General features: G+C 43.9%; 1 protein-coding gene across 3 annotated transcripts in view; it reads left to right on the top strand.

The window, feature by feature from the left end:
- The window catches only part of CARD10 (caspase recruitment domain family member 10), a 188,378-nt gene that overhangs the window by 52,577 nt on the left and 109,316 nt on the right, over positions 1–26,485 (top strand). For all 3 annotated transcript variants that reach the window (XM_030210306.1, XM_030210298.1, XM_030210314.1), the window contains exons 7-10: positions 11,241–11,366; positions 11,819–11,986; positions 19,515–19,679; positions 20,154–20,184. In XM_030210306.1, coding sequence (XP_030066166.1) covers positions 11,241–11,366; positions 11,819–11,986; positions 19,515–19,679; positions 20,154–20,184 — 490 coding nt within the window. The remainder of the gene's footprint in view (positions 1–11,240; positions 11,367–11,818; positions 11,987–19,514; positions 19,680–20,153; positions 20,185–26,485) is intronic.

Raw genomic sequence — 26,485 nt, 5'->3', positions numbered from 1 at the left:
TCCTTATCAAACTGGATTTAGACAACTTAAAATATATATTAACATTGGTTAATTCAGTACGCATCTGCGCATCTGCTTAGATCAAGGGAATGAAGTACTTTTAGTATCCTTATACCTTAGTGCTCAGGGCCGTGCTGACACGGTAAGCGAGGTAAGCAACGCAGGGGGGCGCCGACCTCTAGAGGGCACCACTCACTTGCAAAAATCTTTTACCTGAAGTTGTGATTCTCCTCTCTCCCCTGCCCTTCCCGCATCAGGAAGTGAAGGTAGCCCAACAGTGCTGAGACAGACACGCTGCTCTGCTAAAGCTGCTTCAAAGAGCACAACCAGCAGCTATTTATGGCTTTGGTGTGTGAACAACTTTCATTCAGGGTGAGCTGGAACAACATTCAAATTAAAGAGAACATGTTTGGAGGCAGATGTGCAAGTGAGACTGGGGAGAAATAAAAAATAAATAGTGTAATTGTTATCTGTAAGTGGTTCAAAGTTTTTGTATTTTGAGCATGTACACTGAGAGGAGGGCATGACTGCAATGATGTGTACATAATTATCATAGCTACAGCTAAAATCCATTTAATTGGCTGAGGTTCAAAGAGGAAGTTTAGCTGACGTATAGTGTAGAATAGCTGGTAAGTAAAAATCTGATTGCTTTTTTTGTGTGTTTGTTTTATATAAAACATTCTTCTTGGATAGGGAGAGTTTGTGATATTTGAAAATACATTTTGCTTTAATGAAATTGCTAAACTTTAGAGTCAGAGACTTATCAATGAGGGATACATACAGTGGAAAGGAAGCCCTGGAAACAGAGTTAAGAGGACAGATACCAGCAACAGAATCAGATACTGGGCCAGCATGATCAGAAAAAGAAAGTCACCAGCCAACAAAGGTAGAAAAAAATCGTTTATTTTCATTTTAGTGTTTGGAATATGTCCACTTTGAGAATTTACATCTGCTATCTTATTTTGCAATGTATAGCAGTCTCCAAGAGACTGGGCTCCCAGTGAGCCAGGGAGGTCAGACTGTGTAAATGAGATGAAGAGACCCCCCCCCCCCCACTGTAACAAAGACAGGAACATGCATAATCAAAGCTTAGGTCTCTGCAGTTACAAGGGCTGGCCATTCCTAATTATGCTAATAGTTTTTAATAGGCTAAGTCCCACTGAAAAGCCTCTTTATAAAGGCAGTGCTTTCTCTGGAGAGCAGTGTTAAGAAACAGCAGGAATTGTGTTTATTTTTTTAAACTGCTTTCCTGTGTAAGCTAATTTACAGTTTTCTAGTATATGCTTGACATTGAAGGGTGTGGTAGACCCTTTTGTCAGGTCTGGCTGGGCCTGTAGTTTTCAGTCTAAAGGAAAGACAGGTAGCAATGGAGAAACATCTAATGAAGAAGCGAGACGGGGGGGGGGGGGGGGGGCACCAACTGATAGTCTGCAGGGGGGCACGACCCTGTTAGTGCTGCATTTGATTTGGTTCACCATTAAAATCCTTTTTCATTGACATGCAACTAGACATATCTGGAAAAGTTTTGTCATGGTTTTATTCATATTTATGAGGTAGAACACTTCAGATCCAGTGGCTTAATTCTTTATTTAAATCATTAAGTTGTGGGGTTCCTCAGGGCTCAATCTTGGGCCCAATGCTTTTTATTATCTTTCTTTCATCTTTAGCTCTTTTTGATTCTATCATTTGGAATTTCTTTTTTTTTTCTTTTTTTTTTTTTATGTACGCTGATGATATTCAGTTATTTGTTTCCTCTTCAATCCTGTTCTCTCAAATAATTTCTGGTATTTCACAAAAACTTGACCTTATTTCTGACTGGCTTTCAGCTAACCAAATGGAAAAACAGTAGTGGTTTTCTTTTCTTCTGTCAGCCCTGTCACACTTCCTTTTCTTCCAATGAGTCATAACGTCCAGATCCCACTTAAAGATACAATTAAAATCCTTGGAGTTACCCTAGACAGTCATCTTACATTTGCTCCTCATATCTCGTCACTGATACAGAAACCATTTTGTACACTCAGACAAATACATATAGCTCACTCTCTTTGACTTAGCCTCTATTGGATTGCTGATTCATTATTGAATTAGTCTCAGCTTTATTATTGTAATTCTCTTCTTTACGGTCTACCCCAATATCAGCTTTGTAGGTTTCAAGTGGTCCAAAGCACAGCAGTTAAATTGATTTATGGTGCAAAAAACTTGATAGTGCCTCTGCTCTTCTGATAAAAGAACACTGGCTTCCTATCTTTTACAGGATCCAGTTTAAAATCATTGCTCTCGCTCATCAAATTCTACATTCCAGAATCCCATAATTTCTTTTCAGTTTTCTTATTCCCTAAACTCCAGTGTGTGCACTCCGTTTTTCACATCTTATCTGCTAGTAGTTCCTTCTTTTCTGCAAATACACTCAAATTCTGCCCGCTCTTCCTGCACCATAAACTTTATAGAACTCTCTGCCTTTAGACCTTCATTCTGAATTATCATGTAAAAACTTTAAGGCTTTATTAAAGACATACTATTTCACTGTAGCCTATCAATTATCATTATTAGATACCCCATTTGTTTCTAAATGACTTTTCCCCACTACAGCATCACTTCCATCGTCCTGTCACTTTTCACTCCCTCCCTTTTTTTTGTATCTTAATATGGTTGTTTAATTTTGACTCCTCATATATTTTTTGCTTCCCCATTTATTAATAGATTAATGTAGAGAGCTGCACGGGAACGGGGTTTGCGGGAATCCCGCGGAACCCGCGGGATTCCCGCGGGGACGGAGGCAGTTCCTGCAGGGTTCCCGTGGGGATGGAAGCAGCTCTGCGAGGGTCCCGTGGGGACGGAGGCAGTTCCTGTGGGGTTCCCGCGGGGATGGAAACAGTTCTGCGGTCTTCTCGTAGAAGTGTAAGCTGCACCTGCACCAGCCTCTCATCTACCGAATATCAATTTCTTTGGGTGCTGTCTTCTCCTCCTCTTCTTCTTCTTGCTTTAACAGCACAAATGTGGAAAGTCTTCCATTAAGGAGGTGGTAGAGTCACAAATGATGACGGAATTCAAAAAGGTGTGGGGTGAACACAGAGGATCTCTAATTAGAAAATGGAAGTTATATAAAACCTAACCTTAAATGGCAGCATGTGTGTGGATGTGTCAAGTGACGCTTAGATGGCGACTCTGGCTGTGATGAACTAGGGCTGATACCTGGCAGACTTGTATGGTCTGTGGCTCATACATGGCAATCTGGTTTAGGATGGGCTGGAAAGGGCTTAGACAGCAACTTCAGTGGCTGGAACATGAGGACAGTGCTGGACAGACTTTTACGGTCTGTGTCCCACAAATGAGAAGATGAATAGACTGGAGTGGGCTTCAACGGCAACTCCAGTAGTTGGAACATAAGGATAGGGCCAGATAGACTTCTGTGGTCTTTGTTCCAGAAACATGAAAGAAAGACCATAATCAAGTATATAATATCACACTCGTTGATTTAATGATGAATTGATCATGAGTGTGACTATTGGCAGAGTGGATGGACCGTTCAGGTCTATTTGCTGTCACTCACTATGTTACTATTAATCCTCTTTGCTACCAGGCTGGTGCACAGACCTCAGCTCTGACACAGGCACGAGAATCAGATGTCACCTGACCTACTGGCACATGCATGTGGTGACCTCTCAGCACACAGTGCAAGTGAATCGGAGACAAGTCTTACATGTGCGCACCAGTGTTCCAACTTCCGTTCCTTCCTTGCCTACAGTGCTGTGGCTCAAATCCAGAGAGAGACTGAGGGAGCTGACTGGAATTTTCTTTTATGTACCATTAAATTCTTACGGGGATGGGTGGGGATGGGTTAAATTCTTGCGGGGACGGGTGGGGACGGGTTGGGATGGGTTAAATTTTTGCGGGGATGGGTGGGGATGGGTAAGATTCCAGCGGGGACAGATGGGGACGGGTAAGATTCTAGCGGGGACGGGCGGGGATGGGTAAGATTTCTGTCCCCGTGCAACTCTGTAGATTAATGTAACCTAGGCCTCCTTTTGTTTTGTTTTCTTTCTTCTTCTTCTTTCTTTACTTTCTTTTACAATTATAATGTAAATCACTTAGATATTTATATTATTTGCAGTATAGTAAATAAAGGTGAACTGTAAGGCCTTGCTCCCCAAATCTGAAACAGGTGCGAGAGTGTGGTTTTTGGGACCGGGCCAGCGGTTCTTGGCATAGCGGGCCACCATTGCTCCAACCCTCTTTTCTGAGACGTCAGGCTAGAAAGCGGCTTCTTATCCTTAGAGCTCTTGGTCCCTGCCTTCTCTCTTCTTTTCCTGGGACTCCCAGCTCACTTCTTGTACTTGGAAGGTGCCGGCTCTGGTTTCACATGGGAGAAGAACTCAGCCATGTTCAAGGTGAGGAATAGCAGGGAACAAACACATTAAAGAATCAATGAATTGTCCTAAAGAGTTGTTTTCTATCGTATGGTCACTTACATAGGATGTAGTTAATGCTGCTGGTACTACTTCTCCTTTTCTACCGGAACAGCATGCGAATTACTTTATTCAGAAAGTTCAAAATTTTGTAGCTTCTTTCTCTGGCGTTAAAGATATATAGAGAACAATTTGCACTCAAAATGATAAATGGGAGGATTTCTTACCTGTAAAGGAATGAGAACTGTTATGTGGCCTTAGCAAATGTCAACCAACAGGGACAGTAGGTGATGTTGTGAAAAAAACTTTGGATCATTGCTGGCGCCATTGTTAGTTCAGATTGTGAATTGTTTTTTATCATGTGGGTTTATTCCAGAAGACCTAAAGGTGTCAACTGTGGGCCAGTGGTGAAAGATTATAAAGTGGGTCTATATGATTTGGCTAACTATAGGCCTATCTCTACTGGAATTAGCTAAATTATTGGAGTACTCAGCTTATGTACAATTGGAAGACTTTCAGGGGCATTTTCGAAAGAGAAGGGCGCCCATCTTTCGACACAAATTGGGAAATGGGCATCGTTCTCTCAGGGTCACCCAAATCGGCATAATTGAAAGCCGATTTTGGGTGTCCCCAACTGCTTTCTGTCATGAGGATGACCAAAGTTCATGGGGGCGTGTCGGCACCCTAGCGAAGGCGGGACTGGGGCGTGATTAAGAGATGGGCGTCCTCGGCCGATAATGGAAGAAAGAAGGGCATCCCTGATGAGTACTTGGGCGACTTTACTTGGTCCATTTTATTTCACGACCAAGTCTCAAAAAAGTGCCCAAACTGACCAATGACCACCGGAGGGAATCAGGGATGACCTCTCCTGACTCCCCCAGTGGTCACTAACCCCCTGCCACCATGAAAAAAAAACAACTTTAAAAACTTTTTTTGCCAGCCTCTATGCCAGCCTCAAATGTCATACTCAGGCCCATCGCAGCAGTATGCAGGTCCCTGGAGCAGTTTTAGTGGGTGCAGTGCACCTCAGGCAGGCAGACCCAGGCCCATCCTCCCCTACCTGTTACATTTGTGGTGGTAAATATTGAGCCCTCCAAAACCCACCACAAACCCACTGTATCCACATCTAGGTGCCCCCCTTCACCCATAAGGGCTATGGTAGTGGTGTACAGTTGTGGGGAGTGGGTTTTTGGGGGTGGGGGTTGGGTGGCTCAGCTCCCAAGGTAAGGGAGCTATGCACTTAGGACCAATTTGTGAAGTCCACTGCAGTGCCCCCTAGGGTGCTTGGTTAGTGTCCTGGCATGTGAGGGGGACCAGTGCACTACGAATGCTAGCTCCTCCCACGACCAAATGACTTGGATTTGGTCGTTTTTGAGATGGGCGTCTTCGGTTTCCATTATGGGTGAAAACCGGGGACGACCATCTCTAAGTTCGTCCATCTCGACATTTAGGTCGACCATCTCTAAAGTCAACCTAAATGTTGAGATTTGGGCATCCCCGACCGTATTATCAAAACAAAAGATGGACACCCATCTTGTTTTGATATTACGAGTTTCCCTGCCCCTTCGCCGGGACGTCCTTAGAGATGGGCGCCCTTAGTGATAGGCGTCCCCGTTCGATTATGCCCCTCTTTATAACGTGTAACAACTTATTAGATGAAAATCAGTATGGATTTTGAAAAGTGCACAGTACTGAAACCTTGATGGTTGCGACAGTAGATGAGATATGTCTGGGCCTGGATAATCACGTTAGCTACTTGTTCGCATTTCTGGATGTATCAGCAGCATTTGATACTATTGATCATGAGATAGTGATAAATCGTCTTAGTGTTTGCAGTATACAAGGAACAGTGTAGTTGTGGTTTCAATCATATTTCAAGGGGAGGAAACAGAGTGCTTGTGGGAGATGATCTGTATCACATTTTCTCGACACAGGTGTTCCCTAGGGATCTGTGTTATTTGCTGTGCTCTTTAATATCTACCTGAGGCCTTTGGGTCATTTGTTGAGATCACTAGGAGTATCCTTCCACATTTATGTGGATAATATACAGGTTTTTTTTCCCCCAGTTACTGAGAGTGTGTGTGATGCTATTCTTTGAAAGCAAATTGTGTTTGAGAAAGTTCAACTATGGTTGGAAAATAATTGTTTGAAGTTGAATGTCAAAAAAACAGAATTAAGCAGAGCCTGGTATTTCCTGAGTCTGTGTTTTTTTCAGGCGCACTTGTGAAAGCTTTGTCTGAGGTGTGGACTTTGAGGGTACTGATTAACTCTGCATTCTCTTTTGGGTCGCATATTCAATACCTGATTGCATCTCATTTCTTAAACTGCGCCTCTTAAGTAGGTTACGATGTCTCTTCCTATGATTGATTTTGTGAGAGTTGTGGAAGCTATGGTGCTATCTGGTATTGACTATTGCATATATTGCATATATCCTGGACTGCCTGCAGCCTGTACCCAATCTCTGCAAATTGTTTTGAATTCGGCAATATGCCTTATTTTTGGCTTGCAGAAATATGATCATATTTCAAATTATTTAAAGCGATTGGGCTGGCTGCTGGTAGTATTCAGGGTGAAATTCAAGTTGTTGATGATGATTCATTGAGTACTATAATATAAATCGATGGAGAGAAACAGTCAAAAATCAACTGACAATTCAACTGAACGTATTTCAAATTTATGAGTGCAAGAGGTGACGCCTCACGAAGCCCCCGGCTACACAATTGAAAGCTCGCAGGGGCTGGGCTGCTTCATCATCGGCAGTCACCTCTACAAACTTTTCTTTTACTACTTTTCTTTTACTTGAAAATCGATTTAAAGAATAACACTTAGCTTAAATTCATCTGAACTCCCAAGACGCTGAATAAGACCATGACCAACGGTGGCCAGCATTTCGTTGCCTGCCTCAGGGTCACATGGTCTGCGTCAATCTATAAAGGTGAAAAAATTGTCAAAGCACCCAACCAAACAGTACGGTACTTATTCGATCTTATAACAATTCTTTTAAGAACCTTAACTGTAAGAGACTTCAGCTTCAGCGGGCCAGTAAAAGAAAAAATGGCCTCTGCAACTTAAATGCTGAATAACGTCAGACGCCAAAGTATGACCTGACCAATCAGCTTGCAGACAATCTAAACATCAACTGAACACAACTCGTGATCTCTTTTATTAAAGGGTCCCATCACCTATATCTAAAAGAAATGGCCCCATTCAATTTTACCGTTGAGACCCACTGGAACCAGTGAGTTCAAACGGTGTATCCACTTCTGTTCACACTGGAATAGAATTCGTTTTCTATTAACTCTAATCCTTACTGGGGAGGTCTCTATCTGTTGTAAAACAAAACATTTGAATTCAGAAAAGGAATGTTGCATTAATGCACAATGATAAGCAAGTGGAGTGACAGCTTTGTTAGTATTAAACACACTACGATGCTTGATTAGGCGAACGTATAGTGTACGTGAGGTCTGCCCTATATATAGCTTGTTACATGGGCAAACCAGACAATATACTACAAAGTCCGATTTACAGTTAGTATTTACTTTTAAGACAAACTCGCGTAAAGTGACCGGGTGTGTAAACACCTCTATTTCTAACATAATGTCACACATGCAACAGCCCCCACAGCTTTTATGTCCTCCAAAAGTGGGAGTTGAAAGCCTCTGCATAGGCAGCAGGGAAGGACATAAAAGTTCTTTTAAGTTCTGAGATCTACTATATGCAAAACATATCTTCTGATTTTTAAATGTTGGTAAAGTCTGTAATATACTCCAATGTTCTCTGAGTATTTTAGCTATCTTGTAGGCATCATTGCTGTACCGTAAAACACAAGTGATCGAGCCATCTTCTTCATGAGATGTTCCAATGTTTCCTTTAGTATTGGAGGGATTTACCTTCATATTTTGTCTTAATCATTGAGTACTATATCATGATACTGCTGTATGTTTGAGGAACGTTATTAAGCACTATGTTCCTTTGAGACAGTTGTGGTCTGTGACTGCTGGAAATCTAATTGTTCCTGCTATAAATTAATTTCGCTTAGATGTTACAAGGAGAGGATCTTTTTCCATTGCTGGACCCTTTGAATGGAATCATTTGCCAACTGGACTGAAACATGAAAAACATTTGCTGACATTTATGCACAAGTTAAAGCGTCATTTGATGTGTCTGGCTTTTTTTGCTCCTACTTTGTAAAAGCTTTCTGGTATTTTTGGACTTTCTAAATTTCTGAATATGGATTTTTTTTGTTGTTGTTGGATTATTATTATTTTTTTCTTGTAGTTTGTTTTTTTATTTTATGTGAGTTTTATGAGTGTATTTTGTACCTTGCTCTGGATAAGGGCGGGTTATGAATAATCTAAATCTAAGGTGCTCTCTGGTGTTGATTTAAGGTATTGCCTCACCCATTGTTTCATAGACAAGGTCATCCCCTCAAGGAACTGCTAAAGGATAATGACTCCCACTATCATCAGGTCAGTCTTGCCCTCCGGTTGCAGACATATCCAGGCTACTTATTTAAGCCTGTAAAAAAACACTCTGGGGGCTCTTATTTGCTTGTAGAGATCTCTTTCAAAATCATTGTCAATAGGCTTCTTGTGTGCAGCCCAGTGGCATAGCCAGGAAGTTTTGACAGGGGTGTGACAGTGCGATCTTCCAACTGTGAGCCCTCTGGCTGCCTCTCTGTGTATTTCAAGCCTCATTCTGGCTCTCCAATTGCTCTCTCAAGGAATTTCAAGCCTTATTCTGGTGCTCCAGTAGCCTCTCTTCATGTATTCCAAACATTATCCTGGTGCTTTCAGTGCGTTCCAAGCCTTACTCTAGCATCCACACTGAGGGGACAGTGGGTGCATACACAACAGATGCACCTTGTACAGATACACCACTGGTGGCCATGCTGTTGAAGTGGATATCTTGAAACACAGTTTGGCTGTTATTGGTTAGTAGGTTTCCTAAGTAAGCAATCCATGATGCTTCCGACCAACCAGCCAGGTGAGCGGTTCTCTCAAATTTGTCAAAAAGTAGTCTAGGTTATCCTCTGGTATGATTTTCAGTAACACCAGAACCAGAGTGTGTAGCCTGTTGTTGTTCCATTGCATCACTTGTTGCAGCTGCTGCTGGCCTTCAACTGAAGCCTGGAGTAGCCTTTCCATGTTTTCATTGTAACCTAACTAACCAAAAATAAAGCCTACATGTCCAGCACTGACTATACTTCTTCCAGTTCCTAGCTAGAGCACGGTAGTCCCTTTAGCCTGATTTTCCTGCATGGTAATCCTACAAGTTCCAGAGCCCAGGAGGCTAAAGATTCTGGATTCTTCTAGCAGGGTAAGCTCTGAGAACCACAGCTGCCAGAATATGTGGTAATGTGAATGAGGGTGGACCTGGAGCTCAGATAAAGCAGAGCCACACAGCGGGTTAAGGTGATCAAAAATAATATTTATTAAAGGTGCCAGATAAGGGGTCCTGTGTGGCTTTCAGGTACGGAAGAAAATAAACATAAAAAGCTAGTCCTTGGATGTAGGAATTAGAGAATGACATGGGGATAAAATTTGTCTCCGTCCCCACCCCATCCTCATGGGTTCTGTCTCCGTCCCCGCCCTGTTCCCGCAGGCCGTGTCTCCGTCCCCACCCCATCCCCATGGGCTCTGTCCTCATCTGCAGAAGCCTCGTATATTTAAAGTTTTTTAATTAAAGTATAAAAAAGAACATTATGCTATGCAACTGTTGTGTATAAATTACAAAAAGAAAATAATAACAACGAGCAACTATAATAAACCCTGCCACCACCACCACCCTCTACCCTTCCAACCCCAACAATAGCTGACTTCTACTACCCCAAGGAATCCTAATCCACCCTGTTAAAATGTCCAGGAGTACAAAATACAACCCATTCTGTATGCCCTAGAGGGGAGAAATATGCCCTATGAAGCACTGTTATGATTTTTAACATGTGGATGAATAAGAAGTCATCAACAATCTCAGGATTCAGTCTAGCTCTCCTGTCTTCCTCAGTCCCTCCTGCACTAGAAGATGTCTTCTTAGGAGATGTGCTGGTAGAATTATGTATAGGATCCCTTAAGCAAATTTTGCTAGCTGTGGCCAGCATGTTTGCTTGTTTTTCCAAAAAATAAAAATATTGTCGTCTGCATCAATCAAACATAAGTAACAGTCCAGTTGATTTAACAGGCTTCAAAGTAGAAAGTGACATGGGGACAAAGTTTGTCCCCATCCTCATGGGATCTATCCCCATCCCTGCCCCATCCCCATGGGATCTGTCCCTGCCCTGTCCCTGCAGGCTCTGTCCCCATCCCCATCCCCTTGGTTACTGCGGGTCCCCATCCCCGTGTCATTGTCTAGTAGGAATCTCCTCTCATGGCCTGCTTCTGCAGGGCCACAACATGCACTACTGTCTCTCAGCACACTTGACTCTGGCCTGGGTGATCAGAGATACCAGTCCTGTCTCTAGCCAATAACATTCACCGGCCAGCCAGTTCAAGGATACAGTTCTGCAAGGTCCCAAGTTGAATTTGACCTACTTGACTGTTGCAGCTGCAGTTTACACATATGTGGTGGAGGTGTATGGTATGGGGCTTTGCTGCTTTCCTCTGGTGCTCTTCAACCTATCTGGGCCCTGAGGTTTTATGCTTCCTGGACCATGCCCTCCTAGCTCCAACCTTCCCATGTCTCTTCTCTCCAGGTGATAATGTGAGGTTTAAGGTGGTTCTGCCACAATGAGGGAGTGTCATTAAGAGGGAGTTGTAGCTTCCTACAGGGGGGCAGCGTTTATTCTTCACAGGGTGCTGTCCAGAGATGGGATTATTCATTTATTTCTTTGCACAGTATCTTCATGAGCTGGAAGATTTGCAACTGCAGCACCGGAGCCTGCAGAAGGACTCTGAACTCTACAAGCAACGAATGAAGACTGTATTGAGTCAACTACAAGAGATTGAGAAGGAGCAAGACCAGGTGACCTCTGATTTCTAATGTTGCTGGGAGGGATCATCCCCATTCCTCTAACTCTCAGAGTACTCTGTCCCATACAAGGAGAGCACTGTCCCCATCCCTCTAATCCCCAAAGCATTATCTGTCTCACACTGTCTATCTCTTTAACTTCCAAAGCAATCTCTGTCTCTTGCACATGGAGGAGACTGTTTCTATCCCTCTAACTCCCAGAGTAATTTCATCTCAGATCCAGGAGGCTGTCTATAAATCCCAGAGCACTCTCTGTCTCACACTGGGAGGGGGACTGTCTCTATACTTGTAACTCATAGAGCAGTTTTTCTCTCACACACACAGGGGGGAGGCTGTCTCCATCTCTCTAACTTCCACAGCACTCTCTCATATTGACAGGGAGAAGACTGTCTCCATCCCTCTATGCCCCTGAAATTCCTGTGATTTTTTTTGTGTGTGTGTTTTAGGCCATCCAGGCCTTGGACCAGATGCAGCTGCAGTACTCTCAGAGCCTGTTGGAGAAAGATGTGTACCGGAAAAAAGTTCGAGCCCTGGAGGAAGAGCGGGATGAGATTCTGACCAGACTGCACAAGATGGAGTGCACAACTAGAAGTGTGCAGAGTCAGGAGGAAACAGTGAGTAGTGCCCTGAGCTCTGGGGACATGATCTGTAGGGGGTGAAGTGGAGAGTTCCAGCACCCGATGGGTCGCGGAGAAAAGTGTTTCTGTTGGGACAGCATTAGAGTCATGCAAAAACAGAGCGGTGCATGTGCTTTAGAAACCACACCAGTCTCTTCAGAGAGCAAATAGGAGGAGGGAAGAAAAAAAAGGGGCAATATCTTATACATCCACTTGCTCGTTCCATTGCCTGTTCAGGCATGGCAGTGCTTCTGAGAATTCAGCACTTGCTACCACCAACACAGCAAACTCAGGTTTCATATCTGAGGTCTCAGGATTCCATTCTTGGGCAAAGCAAATGGTTCAGCACTGAGCTAGCAGAAGACGGGGCCCCCTGGTTCCTTTTCCTCTGGTTGTAAGTTTAAATACTCTGATTCATATGCTGGAGGTTCAAAACCATGCAGGGAAGGGCCATTTTAACGCTGTTTTGGGCTCTAGGCTAACATACATTTGTGGGCCTCCTTCATAGCCAGCTGGTGACTCAGCTGTTTGGGAACCTAAACTGGGGTGGTTTAGGGTGTGGTGGAGTGAGCTAATATCCCATGTCAGCAGAAATGGGACAGTGAGTGCACTTTTGAATGCAGCAGGGAAGGAGTCCTTCACTGTGTTTCTGGTGCAGCTGCCTCCCCCTACTACCTCTGTTACTGACTATAACATGCACACTGAACACGCTCTAAGGAATTATGTACTAAAAATAAAAATAGTGGGCCAAAATAATATAACATATTAGACAGAATAGTATTTACAATATTCTGGAAATATATGTAGGTACTTTAACACTTGGCTCCCAGTCAGCCCTAGCTCACCAGTCCGGCACCATCTTGTTGGCCATGCAAACAGTGATGCTCAGCAGCATTGTAACAGAAATCCTGAAAACTGGGAAAGCCAGGGTTTAAATCCCGCCGCTGCTTACTATCCTCATGTACAAGCTTAGATTGTAAGACATCCAGGGACAGGAAAATACTTACTGTACCTGAATGTAACTCATCTTGAGACAGATGCCAAATTCATTCATGAATATCTGATCTCTAGCAAACAACTCATTAGAACACCCTTTCCTGCTTATTTTCGAAGGAGAAGGCCGGCCATCTTCCGACACAAATCGGGAGATGGCCGGCCTTCTCCTAAAGCCGGCCAAATTGGTATAATCAAAAGCCGATTTTGGCCAGCTTCAACTGCTTTCCGTCGCAGGGCCAGCCAAAGTTCATGGGGGCGTTTCGGCAGGGTACGGAAGGCAGGACAGGATCGTGGTTTCGAGATGGCCGGCTTCGGCCGATAATGGAAAAAAGAAGGCCGGCTCTGACGAGCACTTGGCCGACTTCACTTGGTCCATTTATTTTTAGGACCAAGCCTCAAAAAAGTGCCCCAACTGACCGGGTGACCACCGGAGGGAATCGGGGACCACCTCCCCTTACTCCCCCAGTGGTCACCAACCCCCTCCCACCCAAAAAAAAATTGTAAACATTTTTGTGCCAGCCTCAAATGTCAATGTCAAACCCAGCTCCATCACAGCACTATGCAGGTCCCTGGAGCAGTTTTTAGTGGGTACTGCAGTGCACTTCAGGCAGGCGGACCCAGGCCCATCCCCCCCTACCTGTTACACTTGTGGTGGTAAATGGGAGCCCTCCAACCCCCCTCCCAAAACCCACTGTACCCACATGTAGGTGTCCCCCTTCACCCATAAGGGCTATGGTAGTGTTGTACATAGTAACATAGTAGATGACGGCAGAAAAAGACCTGCACGGTCCATCCAGTCAGCCCAACAAGATAACTCATATTTGCTGCTTTTTGTGTATACCTTACTTTGATTTGTACGTGTGCTCTTCAGGGCACAGACCGTATAAGTCTGCCCAGCACTATACAGTTGTGGGTAGTGGGTTTGGGGGGCTCAGCACACAAGGTAAGGGAGCTATGCACCTGGGAGCAATTTGTGAAGTCCACTGCAGTGCCCCCTAAGATGCCCGGTTGGTGTCCTGGCATGTGAGGGCTCCTCAGTGACCAAATGACTTGGATTTGGCCGGGTTTGAGATGGCCGCCATTAGTTTCCATTATTGGCGGAAACCAATGGCGGCCATCTCTAACGCTGGCCCAAATGTTGAGATTTGGCCGGCCCTGACCGTATTATCGAAACGAAAGATGGCCGCTTTACGGGGCCAGCCTTAGAGATGGCCGCCCATATAGATGGCCGGCCCCATTCAGTTATGCCCCTCCACGTCACTATTGCATAAGAGTATAGACGTCAATATACTACATCTCACTTTGTGCGTTTCAGTAGTGGATGTTTTCATTCAAATTGATTTAGTCTCATATTTATTTTGTTTTTGATGTGTGATTAATACATGTGGCAGACACTTTGAACATTCGATCACTTTGGGTTGAGAATATATATGTTAGTATCTTAGATCTCACTGTTGGTGTTTTATCATTGCTTTGATTTCATTTATATTGATTTGTATTAATTTTATCTGTACTATTTATGATTTGTATAATTTTAATTCATATGTTTATTTATGTACCGGTTTTTATCCTTGATGCAACCTGTGGGCGAAAGAAATGTGGCCACATCAGGTGACTGTTTTAATAAATGATACAGCAAACACTAACATATTCCAATCACTAAATTAAAAAGTAAAAATAAAAAAATGTAAAATAAGGGGATATCTTTTTTATTAGATTTACTTAATACATAGTTGGCTATCTTTATCTACCTTTGTTGTCTGGCCATTTCCTTTTAGTAATTATCTTGGTCCCATTCCCTTATTTCTGCTTTCCAGGGTCTCCTGTCCATTTGTCATTCTTCTTCCTCTTCCTGTCTTCTCCTTCTCTACTATATCCATTTCTGACATTTATCTTCCTTTCAGCTTTCTTCCATTTATTTTTTTCTCTGTCTACTCAATCACCTTCTTCTTACTGCACCTATTTACTGCTTTCTATCTTTTCCCCAGGGCCGTGCCGATGCGGTAAGCGAGGTAAGCGCCGCAGGGGGGGGCTCCCACCTCTGGAGGGCGCCGCCGCGGTGCTTACCCTCGCCCCGCACCGCCGAGGCCTTTAACTCTTTTGGCATAGCAAGGGCGGGGCGGTGGGGCGGTCCGCCCCGGGTGTCACCAGAGAGGGGGGTGCCGCCGCTCCCGCTGCTCTTCATCCTGGCACCCCCCCCCCCCCGCACCAGCCCTTTAAATTTATTTGCCGACGCGATAGCGAGCGCAGCACCTCGTGTGCAAGTAAAAGAAGCGGATCCGATCATCTCATTGGGCCTTCCCTCACTGTCCCGCCCTCCTCTGACGCAACTTCCTATTTCCTCTAGGGCGGGACAGTGAAGGAAGGCCCAGTGAGATGATCGGATTCGCTTCTTTTACTTGCACACGAGGTGCTGCGCTCGCTATTGCGTCGGCAATTTCTTTTTAAAGACCAGGTGGCAGGGAGAAGACGAGGCAGGGTCAGGGTGGGGGACAGATGGGGTGAAGGTGGGGGGGGGACTCGGATAGCAGAAGGGACTGGGTGGGAGACAGATGGGGTGAGGGGGACTTGGATGGGCAGAAGGGACTGGGTGGGAGACAGATGGGAGAAGGGGCATGGAGCTGGAACTGGGGTCTGAAAAGTGAGCAGGAGGGAGAATGGGGTCATGCCTGGGGCAGGGGTGGATGGGAGAATCAATGGATCTGAAACTAGGGGCAGCCGCAGGTGGGAACTGGGAGCCGAAAAGAGGGGGCAGTGAGAGAGGGGGGATAGATCTTGGATGGAATGGGGAGTGAGAGGGAGGGCAGACCCTGAATGGATGGGAGGGGGAAAGAGAGAGGGCAAATGGTGAATCGATGGAGCAGAGAGAAAGGGCAGAGAGTGGATAGAAGGGAGTGAAAGAGCAGACAGTGGATGGAAGGGGGCAGAGATAGAGGGCAAATGCTAGAGGGAAAGTAGAGAGAGAGGGCAGATGGTGGATGGAAGGGGGAGAGAGAGATGGCAGACTGGGGCAGATGGTGGATGGAAGGGGCAGAAATAGAGGGCAGATGTGGATGGAAGGGACATTAGAGAGGGCAGACACTGGATGGCAGAGAGAGAGTGAAGACAGATGCTGGATGGAAGGAAGACGGTGAAAAGAAGATGAGGAAAGCAGAAACCAAAGACAACAAACTGTAAATATATATTTTTATTATTTTGCTTTAGGATATAGTATTTTAGCTGTGTTAATAAATGTTTATAAATAGAACATGTAAATAAGGTAATCTTTTTATTGGACTAATTTTAATACATTTTGACTTAACTTTCAGAGAACAAAACCCCCTTCCTCAGATCAGGATAGGATACTGTAACAGCACTATACTGTATTGACCTGAGGAAGGAGATTTTGGCCTCTGGAAGCTAAATGTATTAGTCCAATAAAATGGTATTATTTTATTTTCTGTATTTGTTTTATTTCTATTTGTTAATTTGTAAAGTGGTGATTGGTATTTGTTAGTTTTTTCAAATTTACATCTGCTGTCTTTATATTTTGCACAGTACTAGGAGACATTTTCTGTTTCTGTGGTGTTGCATTGTATGCAGAGTCTGGCATCGGGGGTTCAGTTTAATTTTTGTCTAAATAGAAAGTTTATGATTGCTTATTCTATAGTGGATTAGGGTGTATCTGTGTTTGTGAAAAAGACATGGCTTTCAGTTGGCATTGACTGTGCAGGATTGACGATCTGTACTATTCTGTCTGGTTTCGTTTTACAATAGGTGAATTGATGTTCTAGTGCTCACTGTAGTGCTTAAGATGCTTTCCTTTTCCTTGTGTGATTCGTAGAAACGACTGCTTATGGTATGGTAAAATTGCTCTAAAGGTCGTGAGTGTTTTGTATTCTCGGTATGCCTAGTACTGGATTTGGGGGGGGGGGGGCGTTGAACAATGACCGGCCCCGGGTGTCAACTACCCTAGCTACGCCACTGCTGCCGACATCTCCCTTCCCTTGCACTCATTGGTTCCCTCAGTGTCCCGCCTTCTTCTGACGTCAGAAGAATGCGGACACTGAGGGAACCAAGAGCGCAAAGGGAAGGGAGACGTCGGCAGCGCTCCGCTTTCACTGACGCTGCTGCGACCGGAAGTAAAAGATTTAAAGGCCCCAGGGTGTGGAGGGAAGGGCAGAGAGGCATGGATGGGAGGGCAGGGCCCAGGGAGAGGACAAATTGCTGGAAGGGGAGGGGAGAGAGGATTGCTGGCTATGGATGGAGGAGGGAAGGGCAGAGAGGGACAAGGATGGACATGGGGGCCCAGGGAGAGGACAAATTGCTGGAAATGGAGAGGAGGGGAGAGAGGAGGCAAGGATTGCTGGCTATGGATGGAGGAGGGAAGGGCAGAGAGGGACAAGGATGGACATAGGGGCCCAGGGAGAGGACAAATTGCTGGAAATGGAGGGGAGGGGAGAGAGGAGGATTGCTGGCTATGGATGGAGGAGGGAAGGGCAGAGAGGGACAAGATTGGACATGGATGGGAGGGCAGGACCCAGGGAGAGAGGAGAAATTGCTGGAAATGGATATAGAGCAAGAAATGAAGAAGAAAGGAGAAAAGTAAAGAAATAAATGGAAAGGAAGCCCTGGAAATGGAGTTAAGAGGACAGATAGCAGCAGAATCAGATACTGGACCAGCATGATTGAAAAAAGAAAGTCACCAGACAACAAAGGTAGAAAAAAAATATTTTATTTTCATTTTAGCGTTTGGAATATGTCCACTTTGAGAATTTACATCTGCTATCTTATTTTGCAATGTATAGCAATTTGTTTCTAAGAATATTGCTGACAATTCCTTTCAGTGTGGCAAGTGGTGAGCGATCATTTTCATGGGGGGGGGGGGGAGTGATCATTTTCACGGGGGGGGGGGGGGGGGCGCCAACTGATAGTCTGCAGGGGGGCGCCAGAGACCCTAGGCACGGCCCTGCTTTTCCCCTCACTCCAGCCTTCCCATTCCCTGTCCTTTTTCCCAGTCCTTCACTAACTGTTCCCTCTCTCTTCCCCTTCCATCCAGCATCACTCCATGTCGTCTTACTTTCTTACATCAAGGATCTTCCATCATCTATTCATGCCCCCCCCCAACCCAGTATTCCTCCTCTGTGACCCAATTCCTTGTGTCCATCCTCACCTCAGCCACCATATAACTCTTTCTTTCCCCTTTCCCCTGATTCAGCAGCTCTTGCTTTCCCTCTCCCTCTCCTGGTCCTGCATCTTGTTTTCCTCCCACTGGTCTGTCATCTTAGTTTTTCTCCTTGCTTACCCAAATCTAGCATCTTCTGTTCCCCAAAATCCCCCTCACCCTCCTCCTCCCCCCTACCACCAGCTTACCTGCTGCCTTCCTGAAACCCGCAGTAGCAAAAAAACATTGACTCTGCTGCTGGCTCTGCTGTTCCTGCACCTTCTAAACAGGAAGTCTACTTCAGAGGGGGTGGGACTGGCAGAATCATCAGCGGCATGCAGAATAAATGGTCCTACACCTCTTTTCAGTTTTTTGCTGCCACAGGTCTCTGTAAGAAGCAGCGGTGGTCATGGTTGGGGTAGGGGAAAGTTAGCCTCCCCAAGTTTATATACAGGGTGTCTGTGGCCTCTATTCACTTTATTTATCCCATCTTCCTCTTGGGGATTTTTATTCATAGTCTTTTTTTCCCTGGCTTCCCTTCCCAAGATCGCCTTTCTTGAAGTAGCTTGGAAGAAACTACAGGGATTGGTTCTGAGTGTGGTGTCAGCAGAAGATTGAGAGTGAATGTGGAGACTGAGCAAATCACATATTCACAGGACCTGCCTCATGCACAGAACCAAGAACTTGGGGGGGGGGGGGGCAATTATGCAGCCTGTGAGTGTACATTAATCCAGTCCTTGCACTCACTGATAACTGCTTCCATACCCAGGACCAGCCCCTACAGCCACTTTGGAGAGATGAGCTGGGTGGAGGAGGCCGAAGAAGGATCGGAGGCCTATGCAAGAGGGGAGCTTGAGGGAATGGAAGCAGACAGACAGGGAGTGGAGCATGTCTGCTGCTATGGATGCAGACCATCAGCAAACTAATGGCAATTATATTGCCAATTTAGTCATTGGCCTCCCCTAATTAAAACTGCTGCTTGGCAACCCTGCCCTGGCCTCAAGTATCCCATATGTATCAGAGGTTTACCATTGTCAAACAAGAGACTTGTCAAGTCTGGGGACCCCCTTTTGACTGTGGGGCCCTAGGTATTTGCCTAGTTTGCTTATGCCTAAATCCTGCCTAGCTTCTGAGACACAAAGTTTTCACATCTGTTCCCAACATATGTTCCCACTGGAGTGCATCCCACAATTATCCCAGTTACCTCCCAAAGACCAATCTACCTTGAGAGCATTCTCCAGGCAGGTGCTGAGCTGAAGAAAGAGCTTTCCTAGTGGGGGATCCTGTAACCTTAGCCTGTTGGGACAGAGGGCAGGAAAGAGGAGAAGATGTACTCTGTTTACATAATCTGTTCCTTTGCCAGATGTTTTTCTCTTCTCTTTCCAGATGCTTGCTGCAGATACTCTCTTGCACAGCTTTGATTCAGTGAGCAGCTGGATTCTCTTCGATGGCTTCTCCTCGCGAAAGGATGCTTGTTTGGCCAGTAGTCCAAGAGAAGAATTGGAGAAATCCTTGTGTACCTGTCCAAAATCATGTGCAAGATGCACATTGGTAGGAAGAATGGATGAGGGAGGTGGGGAAACTATACACAGAGATTCACTCTCCATCCTGCACATCAAATTAACAGCAATGTCATAGCCTAGTGTTCTGTTAAAAGCCTGTTCTGTGACAGAAGATGCTCATAAGGCCTGACTCATTAAGGCTTTTTTTTTTCATTCTGTGCTTATAGGGAAAACATTTCTTAGTGGATCAGGCCTATAGATGTCAAATCTGGCAGGGTGTGAAAGCTGACCGTATTTGTTCCACATTCAAGCATCTATAACTGTGATAAAAAAAATATTTGGAAATAGGAGGGAGGTAATCAGAAGTTGAAATAAATTACCAGTGGGATGGCCAAGAATAGGGAGTTTCTTGTGTTCTGGTTTTCAGAATAACTCTGAAAGTTAAAATGCTGAGGGAGATGAATAAAGTATTTACAGTAGCTGCTAAAATTTGAACTTTGTTTCTTGTTATATCATGTTACAGGATGGCTGGTCAAAGTCTTTGGATCTAAAAGGTAAGGAGAACAGACGGAGACAGAGAGTGAGTTGTGGAGATATGTATGTGTGTTGGTCTGTTGCAGGGGGAGGGGGAAAGTAATTTTGGGATTCTGTGGTTCAGGGCCTTCCTGTGCTTAGAGGTCTTGGTGCTATAGGATGTTCATGTGTCAGGGCAATTTAAAGGAAATAAAACGAGGTAATGTCAATGAAGAGAACACATTTATTGAGTGCAGGGCTTGAAAAGTAAATAAGAAATGGCTACATCAAGATATTGCCTGTACATCCCGCAGAAGTATAGGAACAGGCACGGGTCAGTATTCAAAAGTATTTATCTGAATTGTTACACCTGCTGTCCAGATAAGTGCTGTTGACTGGGATATTCAGAGGTACTGTCCAGATAGTGCCACTTAATATCCTTACAGACAGCCTTGGCAATCTCTGGATAGTACTGAGAAAGAGCATAGGTGGAGCCAGGGTGATCCCAGAACTGATCCAGATAGCTGTAATATTCAGTCTGCTGGTTGGATAATGTATCCAGGTCACTTAGGATATCAAAAAGGCTATCCTAAGTTATCCAGATAGCAGACTGAATATTTACAGTTATCTGAATGAGATCTGTCATAGACTGTTATCAGATACTCAGCCCTAGCCACTGTTTAGATAGGGGCACTGAATATCCAGATATTTTTTTGACTGCTGCCGCCGGTGTTTGAGAAAAAAATGCTGACTGCAGCAGCTGAGTATTGACCCATCCGTGTCTATGTTAGTACAATAACTTTAAGCCACATTTGATGTCATGGGCTACTGTTCCCTCTGCTGCTGTTATCTGCCGGCATGTTTCAAGCAAGTTTTATAAATATTGGGTGGAAAATTCTACTGTTTGCTTAATGGAACTGGATGAAACAAATGAGTTTTGGAGATCTGGAAATTAATGAACCAAATGAAATGTAAACTGATCTGAAAATTAACTAAACCAACATTTTTTTCGCCATCCAGATCTCTAATCAGTTTGTCATGTTAAAAGCTCTCCCCCTTTATCCTTGTATAGCTTTTCTCTATTGAACACTGCACACTTAGCGGGGAAAGCATACAGAGCATACCTCATGGAATCATTTCTAATTTATCTCTGTATGTGTGTATGTTTGTATGTATCTGTATTTTTGTTTGTGTATGTTATGTCTGAATCTGTGTGCATGTTGGTGTGCCTGTAACCTGAAGAAAAGAGAACGGGGAAGAGGCAGTTTGAAAGGAGCAGTTTCCTTACTGTTATGTTTCAGTATATCAGAGTTTCTATGCCGTAGAACCTGAAATTGCTTCTCCCAAAGAAAAGGGCTATTTTTAGATGGCATTATTTCTCTGGAACCTTCAGTCCAATTTTACCCATTTTTGATGCGTCTTCTCACCAGTTTTCTCCCCATGCCAAATTTGGATCCATTCCATTAAATCTTTCAAGATTTATTTTTAAGGCAGTTGATGGATCGTGTTAATGAACGTGATTAATTTTCTGTGAGGTTAATCATTTTAAGCATGATTAATCTCAGAATTAAAATAATTCATTTTGCATTATCTGTATTAGGATCACGGGTAGCATTTGCAGTGCAAGCAGACTTCCTCCACTGGCCCCAAGAGCATTCCTGCAGCCACATCCTGTCTCTTCTGAGCAACTTCCTATTTCAGAGAGGGCAGGACACGGCTATAGGAAGGCTTTCTTGGCCATTGAAGGAAGCCTGCATGCATTGCAGATGCTGCCTGTGACCCAGGCAAGTATAGCAATGCCAGACCAGTTAAATCAAGATTACAAATTTCAATCATGAGATTGAATCGTCCAACAGTCATAGGTATTTTTTTTTCCTCCAAAGACACAGGCAGATAGATGGACACTCTCAGCCCCTTATGTATAATGTCTTTCCAACATCTTTTGAGTTGGAAAGAATAAAAATGTAACAACAGACCAATTAGTTGAGTAACTTCTGTTCTCAAGAAGACCCTTGGGGAGGCTGTGTCATTGTGGAACTCAGATTACAAATCAGTACTAGATTCAATGGCACCTGTGTCAGTGTACATGATTAAGATAAGCAAGGAGGCACCTTGGCACCATTAGGAATTATGCTTATTAAATCATCAATCTGGTTAGCTGGAAAGATGTTGGAAGACGATTCCTGTGGTTGAGAATAAAATGTTATGTCAAGTTAATAAATAAATCCAAGATTGTAGCATTTCCAATTAACTTCAATTATCAGAGCAATTCAAGAAAATTATTTGAAATTGATAGAGAGATGTCTAGGGTTCAGGCCAAGGTACATCCAAGAGTACATGGAACTCAGATAGTTGATATGTTTGCCATATGTTTTTCTGATAAAGTGGCAAAAATCCATCAGACTTTCACTTCAACTCATGAGATTTATAATGTGAGAGCAAAGTAGCACAATGATGTACTGTGCTCTTCAGACTCCAGAAATATGAGGGTTCTTGACTTTAGGACTGTAGTCATTAGAAGTAGATAAAACTTTAGTAAGTATGCATAAAACAACTATATTTTGACCTGACTCCATCCAGTATATGAATGGAAGTTAAAGTGGTCTAGCTTCCATGATTGACATACATGCAGTGCCTTGTAAAAGTCTTCATACCTGTCCTCATTTCTAATATTCTGCAGTCTAAAAAATACAGTTCAATGGACATTAAAATAGTAGTTTGTTTCACTGATCTGTTCAACATGCTCTACACCTTCACAATATAAGAACAAATTATAGAATTATTTAAAAAAATTAAGAATAGGAAACCAAGAAATCTTGATTGTGGAAGTCTTCACACCCCTTGACTATTTATTAGATGCCCCTTTTGCAGAAATAACCCCCATGAATCATTCAGGATAGGCATCTGCCAACTTTGCACAGCAGGACGGTGTAGTTCTTGCTCTTTCTTCTTGGCAGACTAGCTCAAGCTCTTTCAAGTTGACTGAGGATCATCTGTGGACCATAGTATTCAATTCTTGGACAGATTTTCTATTGGATTCTGGTCTGGACTTTGCCTGACCCACTCGAATACAGTCACCTTCTTCTTGTTGAGCCACTCCACTGTTGCTTCTGCTTAGTGCTCAGGATTATGGTCCTGCAATCAGGGAGAATCTTCTCCCAAGTCCCAGGTCTAAGGCAAACTGAAGCAAGATTTCCTCCAGGTTCTGTCTGTATTTTCCACCATCTGCTTTTCTCTGGATCTTCACAAGCCTCCCTGTCCCTACTGCAACAGAAACCTCCCAATGTAATGCTGCCACCACCACGCTTTACTATAAGGTTAGTGTTAGCAGGGTGATGCTCTGTGTTTGTTTTTATCCTGCACATATTGCCTAGCAGTGATGCCAAATACTTCCACTTTGGTTTCTTCAGATCTCAAATCCTTCTATATATGTGCACTGTCCCTTAATTGTTTTTGTAAATATAATGTGGCATATCAGGGACCTGATTTTGTTACAAATACCCATGTGAGAAGTCCAAAAGGTACCTATTTTAAGCCTATGTGCCTGTATAAGGTAAGTCGCCAGGCCCAGCTCCTGTAGTACATAAATTCTGCCTTATACATTTATTCCTGCTCAGAAATTGAAGCAAATGTGTGCATGTGTAATCTCACATTTTATAAAATGCATATATACATTGCAAATCTGCCCTTGTGACGCTAGAGTGCTGTATCTCGGGGGTCTTTTGTCTTCTGTTATCTTCAAGTTTATTAAGGATTTTCTACCCCACCCATGAAAACGTGTTTGAGCGGCTTATAATCTAACATCAGAAAATTCAGAGGAAATTAAAAACCACACACCATGGATATAACAAACAGGTGGATACAGAAGGAGCCGGACAAGAACTACAATAACTGATAGGAAAGAGAAAGAAAGGAGGGCAAAAACATTAGGGAGAGGAGAAGTACAGGTGAGTCAGGCAAATCATCTGGCTAGTGCCCAAATGCCTCCAGAAAGAGTCTTTAAACCAGTTTTGAAGGAGACGCCTTTGGGTTCTCAGGAAGTGAATTCCATAATTGGGGGGCTTGCACAGAAAAAAGAAGACGGTGCACAGAGGTTAGTGAAATATCTTGAAGAGATGGGACATTTAGAAGGTTTTGTTGAGAAGATCACAGATTGTGGGATGGTCTGTAGGGAAAAAAGGAGAGCAGAGAGAGAGTAGGGCTCCAAGGCTGCGTGAATTTTGAAAACTAAAAGGAGTAATTTGTATTGAATGCTATACTGAACAGGTACCTAGTGGACGTCTTTTAAAAATGGTGTAACATGGTCACATTTTTTATGTCTGGTAATAAATTTAATTTCAGTATTTTGAAGGAGCTGTAGGCATTGTATCTCACATTGTGGAAGACCTAGATAAAGAGAATTACAATAGTTCAGTTGTGAGATAATAAAGGAATGAACAAGGTTGTGTATGGCAGCTGGAAAAAGGAATGGCTTAATGGATCGAATACGTTTGAGTTGGAAAAAAGTGTGATGCATCACTAAGGAAATCTGAGGGATGAAAGTGAGAGAGTTATCAAGGGTGACCCCTAAAACCTTGGGGGTCCTTTTACTAAGGTGCATTGAAAAATGGCCTGCGGTAGTGTAGACGCATATTTTGGGTGCGTGCAGAATTATTTTTCAGCGCACCTACAAAAAATGCCTTTTTTTTGCCAAAAATGGATGTGTGGCAAAATGAAAATTGCCGCGTGTCCATTTTGGGTCTGAGACCTTACCGCCGGCCATTGACCTAGTAGTAAAGAATCCGGGCGGTAATGACCTACGCATTCCAAATGCCACTTGGTGCACATCCGTTACCTGCGCCCAAAATAAAAAATATTTTTCAGACACACGTATTGGACGCACGCCAAAAATGAAATTACTGCAAGAGCCACATGGTAGTAGGCCGGTAACTCCATTTTGGCGTGCATTGGGCACGTGTAGATGCTTACGTGGCTTAGTAAAAGGGCCCCTTAATTTTAGCAGTAATGTAATAGCAGCAGTGCCCAAAGAATTTGGCTAACCAATACCTGTTGCTTGTATGAAAAAAGAACTGCTTCTTGCGATTTTTCTGGGTTAAGCAGCAAACGATGCTGCGTAAGCCAAAAGCAGATAGAGTGCAATTTATGATTAAGGTTAACTATTTGAGCATTATCAGATGGGTTGATCGGGGTGAGGACCTGAATATCATCTGCGTCTATGAAAGATCCAAATCCCAAGGAGTCCAAAAGGAAGAGAAGCGGGGCCAGAAAAATGTTGAATAAGAGAGGGGGATTAAATAGAGCCTTGAGGCAAACCTGAAGGTAAAGAGTAGGGGACGGAATGGGAATTGGAGAAAGAGATTGCAAAAGTATGGTCTGAAAAGTAGGAGGTGAACCAGGAGAGAATGGTACCTTCAAATCCAATTTGCAAAAGTCTCTGTAATAGGAATGAATGGTCAACAGTGTCAAATGCTGCTTTAAGGTTGTTGGATAGGAGCAAAACAGCTTTAACTTGAGTTTGGTGAACTGTAATGGAGGTGGTTAGACCTAAAAGCGTGGTTTCCATGCAGCGGTTGGCACGGAAACTAGTCTGGTTCGTGTGGAGAACATCAGTGTGAGTGTTGCTATTACGGAGACGTGGTTCAACGATTCTCCTGAATGGGATGTGACCATACAGGGCTATAATCTTTTTAGGAAGGATAGAGAGGGCCGAAGAGGTGGAGGAGTGGCTCTGTATGTGAGAGAGAATATCAGAGCGACTGAAATGCGGGGAACCTGGGGAAAAGAAGAAGCTTTATGGATCATCCTGGAAAGAGAAGACGGAACCTGTATCCACACGGGGGTTATCTACAGACCTCCTGCACAAACAGAGAAGTTAGACAAGGATCTGATAGAAGATATTCAAAAGATTGGTATGAAAGGGGAGGTGCTACTGTTGGGAGATTTCAATTTGTCTGAAGTGGATTGGAACGTCCCGTCTGCGAAATTGGAAAGAAGTAGGGAGATTATGGATGCCTGTCAAAGTGACGGAACCCACGAGGGAAGGGTTGATGCTGGATCTAGTGCTTACGAATGGAGGTAGTGATATCCGGGTGGGTGCCCACCTATGTAATAGTGATCATCACACTGTATGGTTTGCTATAAGGGTGAAGGCAGAGTGCGGACGCACAAAACTCAAAGTACTGGATTTCAGACGTACTGATTTTGATAAAATGGGGGAATACCTGAAGAAGGAGCTGTTGGCGTGGGAAGGCGTAGGAGAAGTGGAAAAACAGTGGTCCAAGCTAAAGGCTGCTATAAATATGGCGACTGATCTTTTTGTGAAGTAATTAAACAAAAACAAGA

This window comes from Microcaecilia unicolor, chromosome 1, assembly GCF_901765095.1.
Source record: "Microcaecilia unicolor chromosome 1, aMicUni1.1, whole genome shotgun sequence".
Taxonomy (NCBI): domain Eukaryota; kingdom Metazoa; phylum Chordata; class Amphibia; order Gymnophiona; family Siphonopidae; genus Microcaecilia; species Microcaecilia unicolor.
Note: the sequence above shows the minus strand (reverse complement) of the source record. Positions and strands in the feature narration are given on the sequence as shown.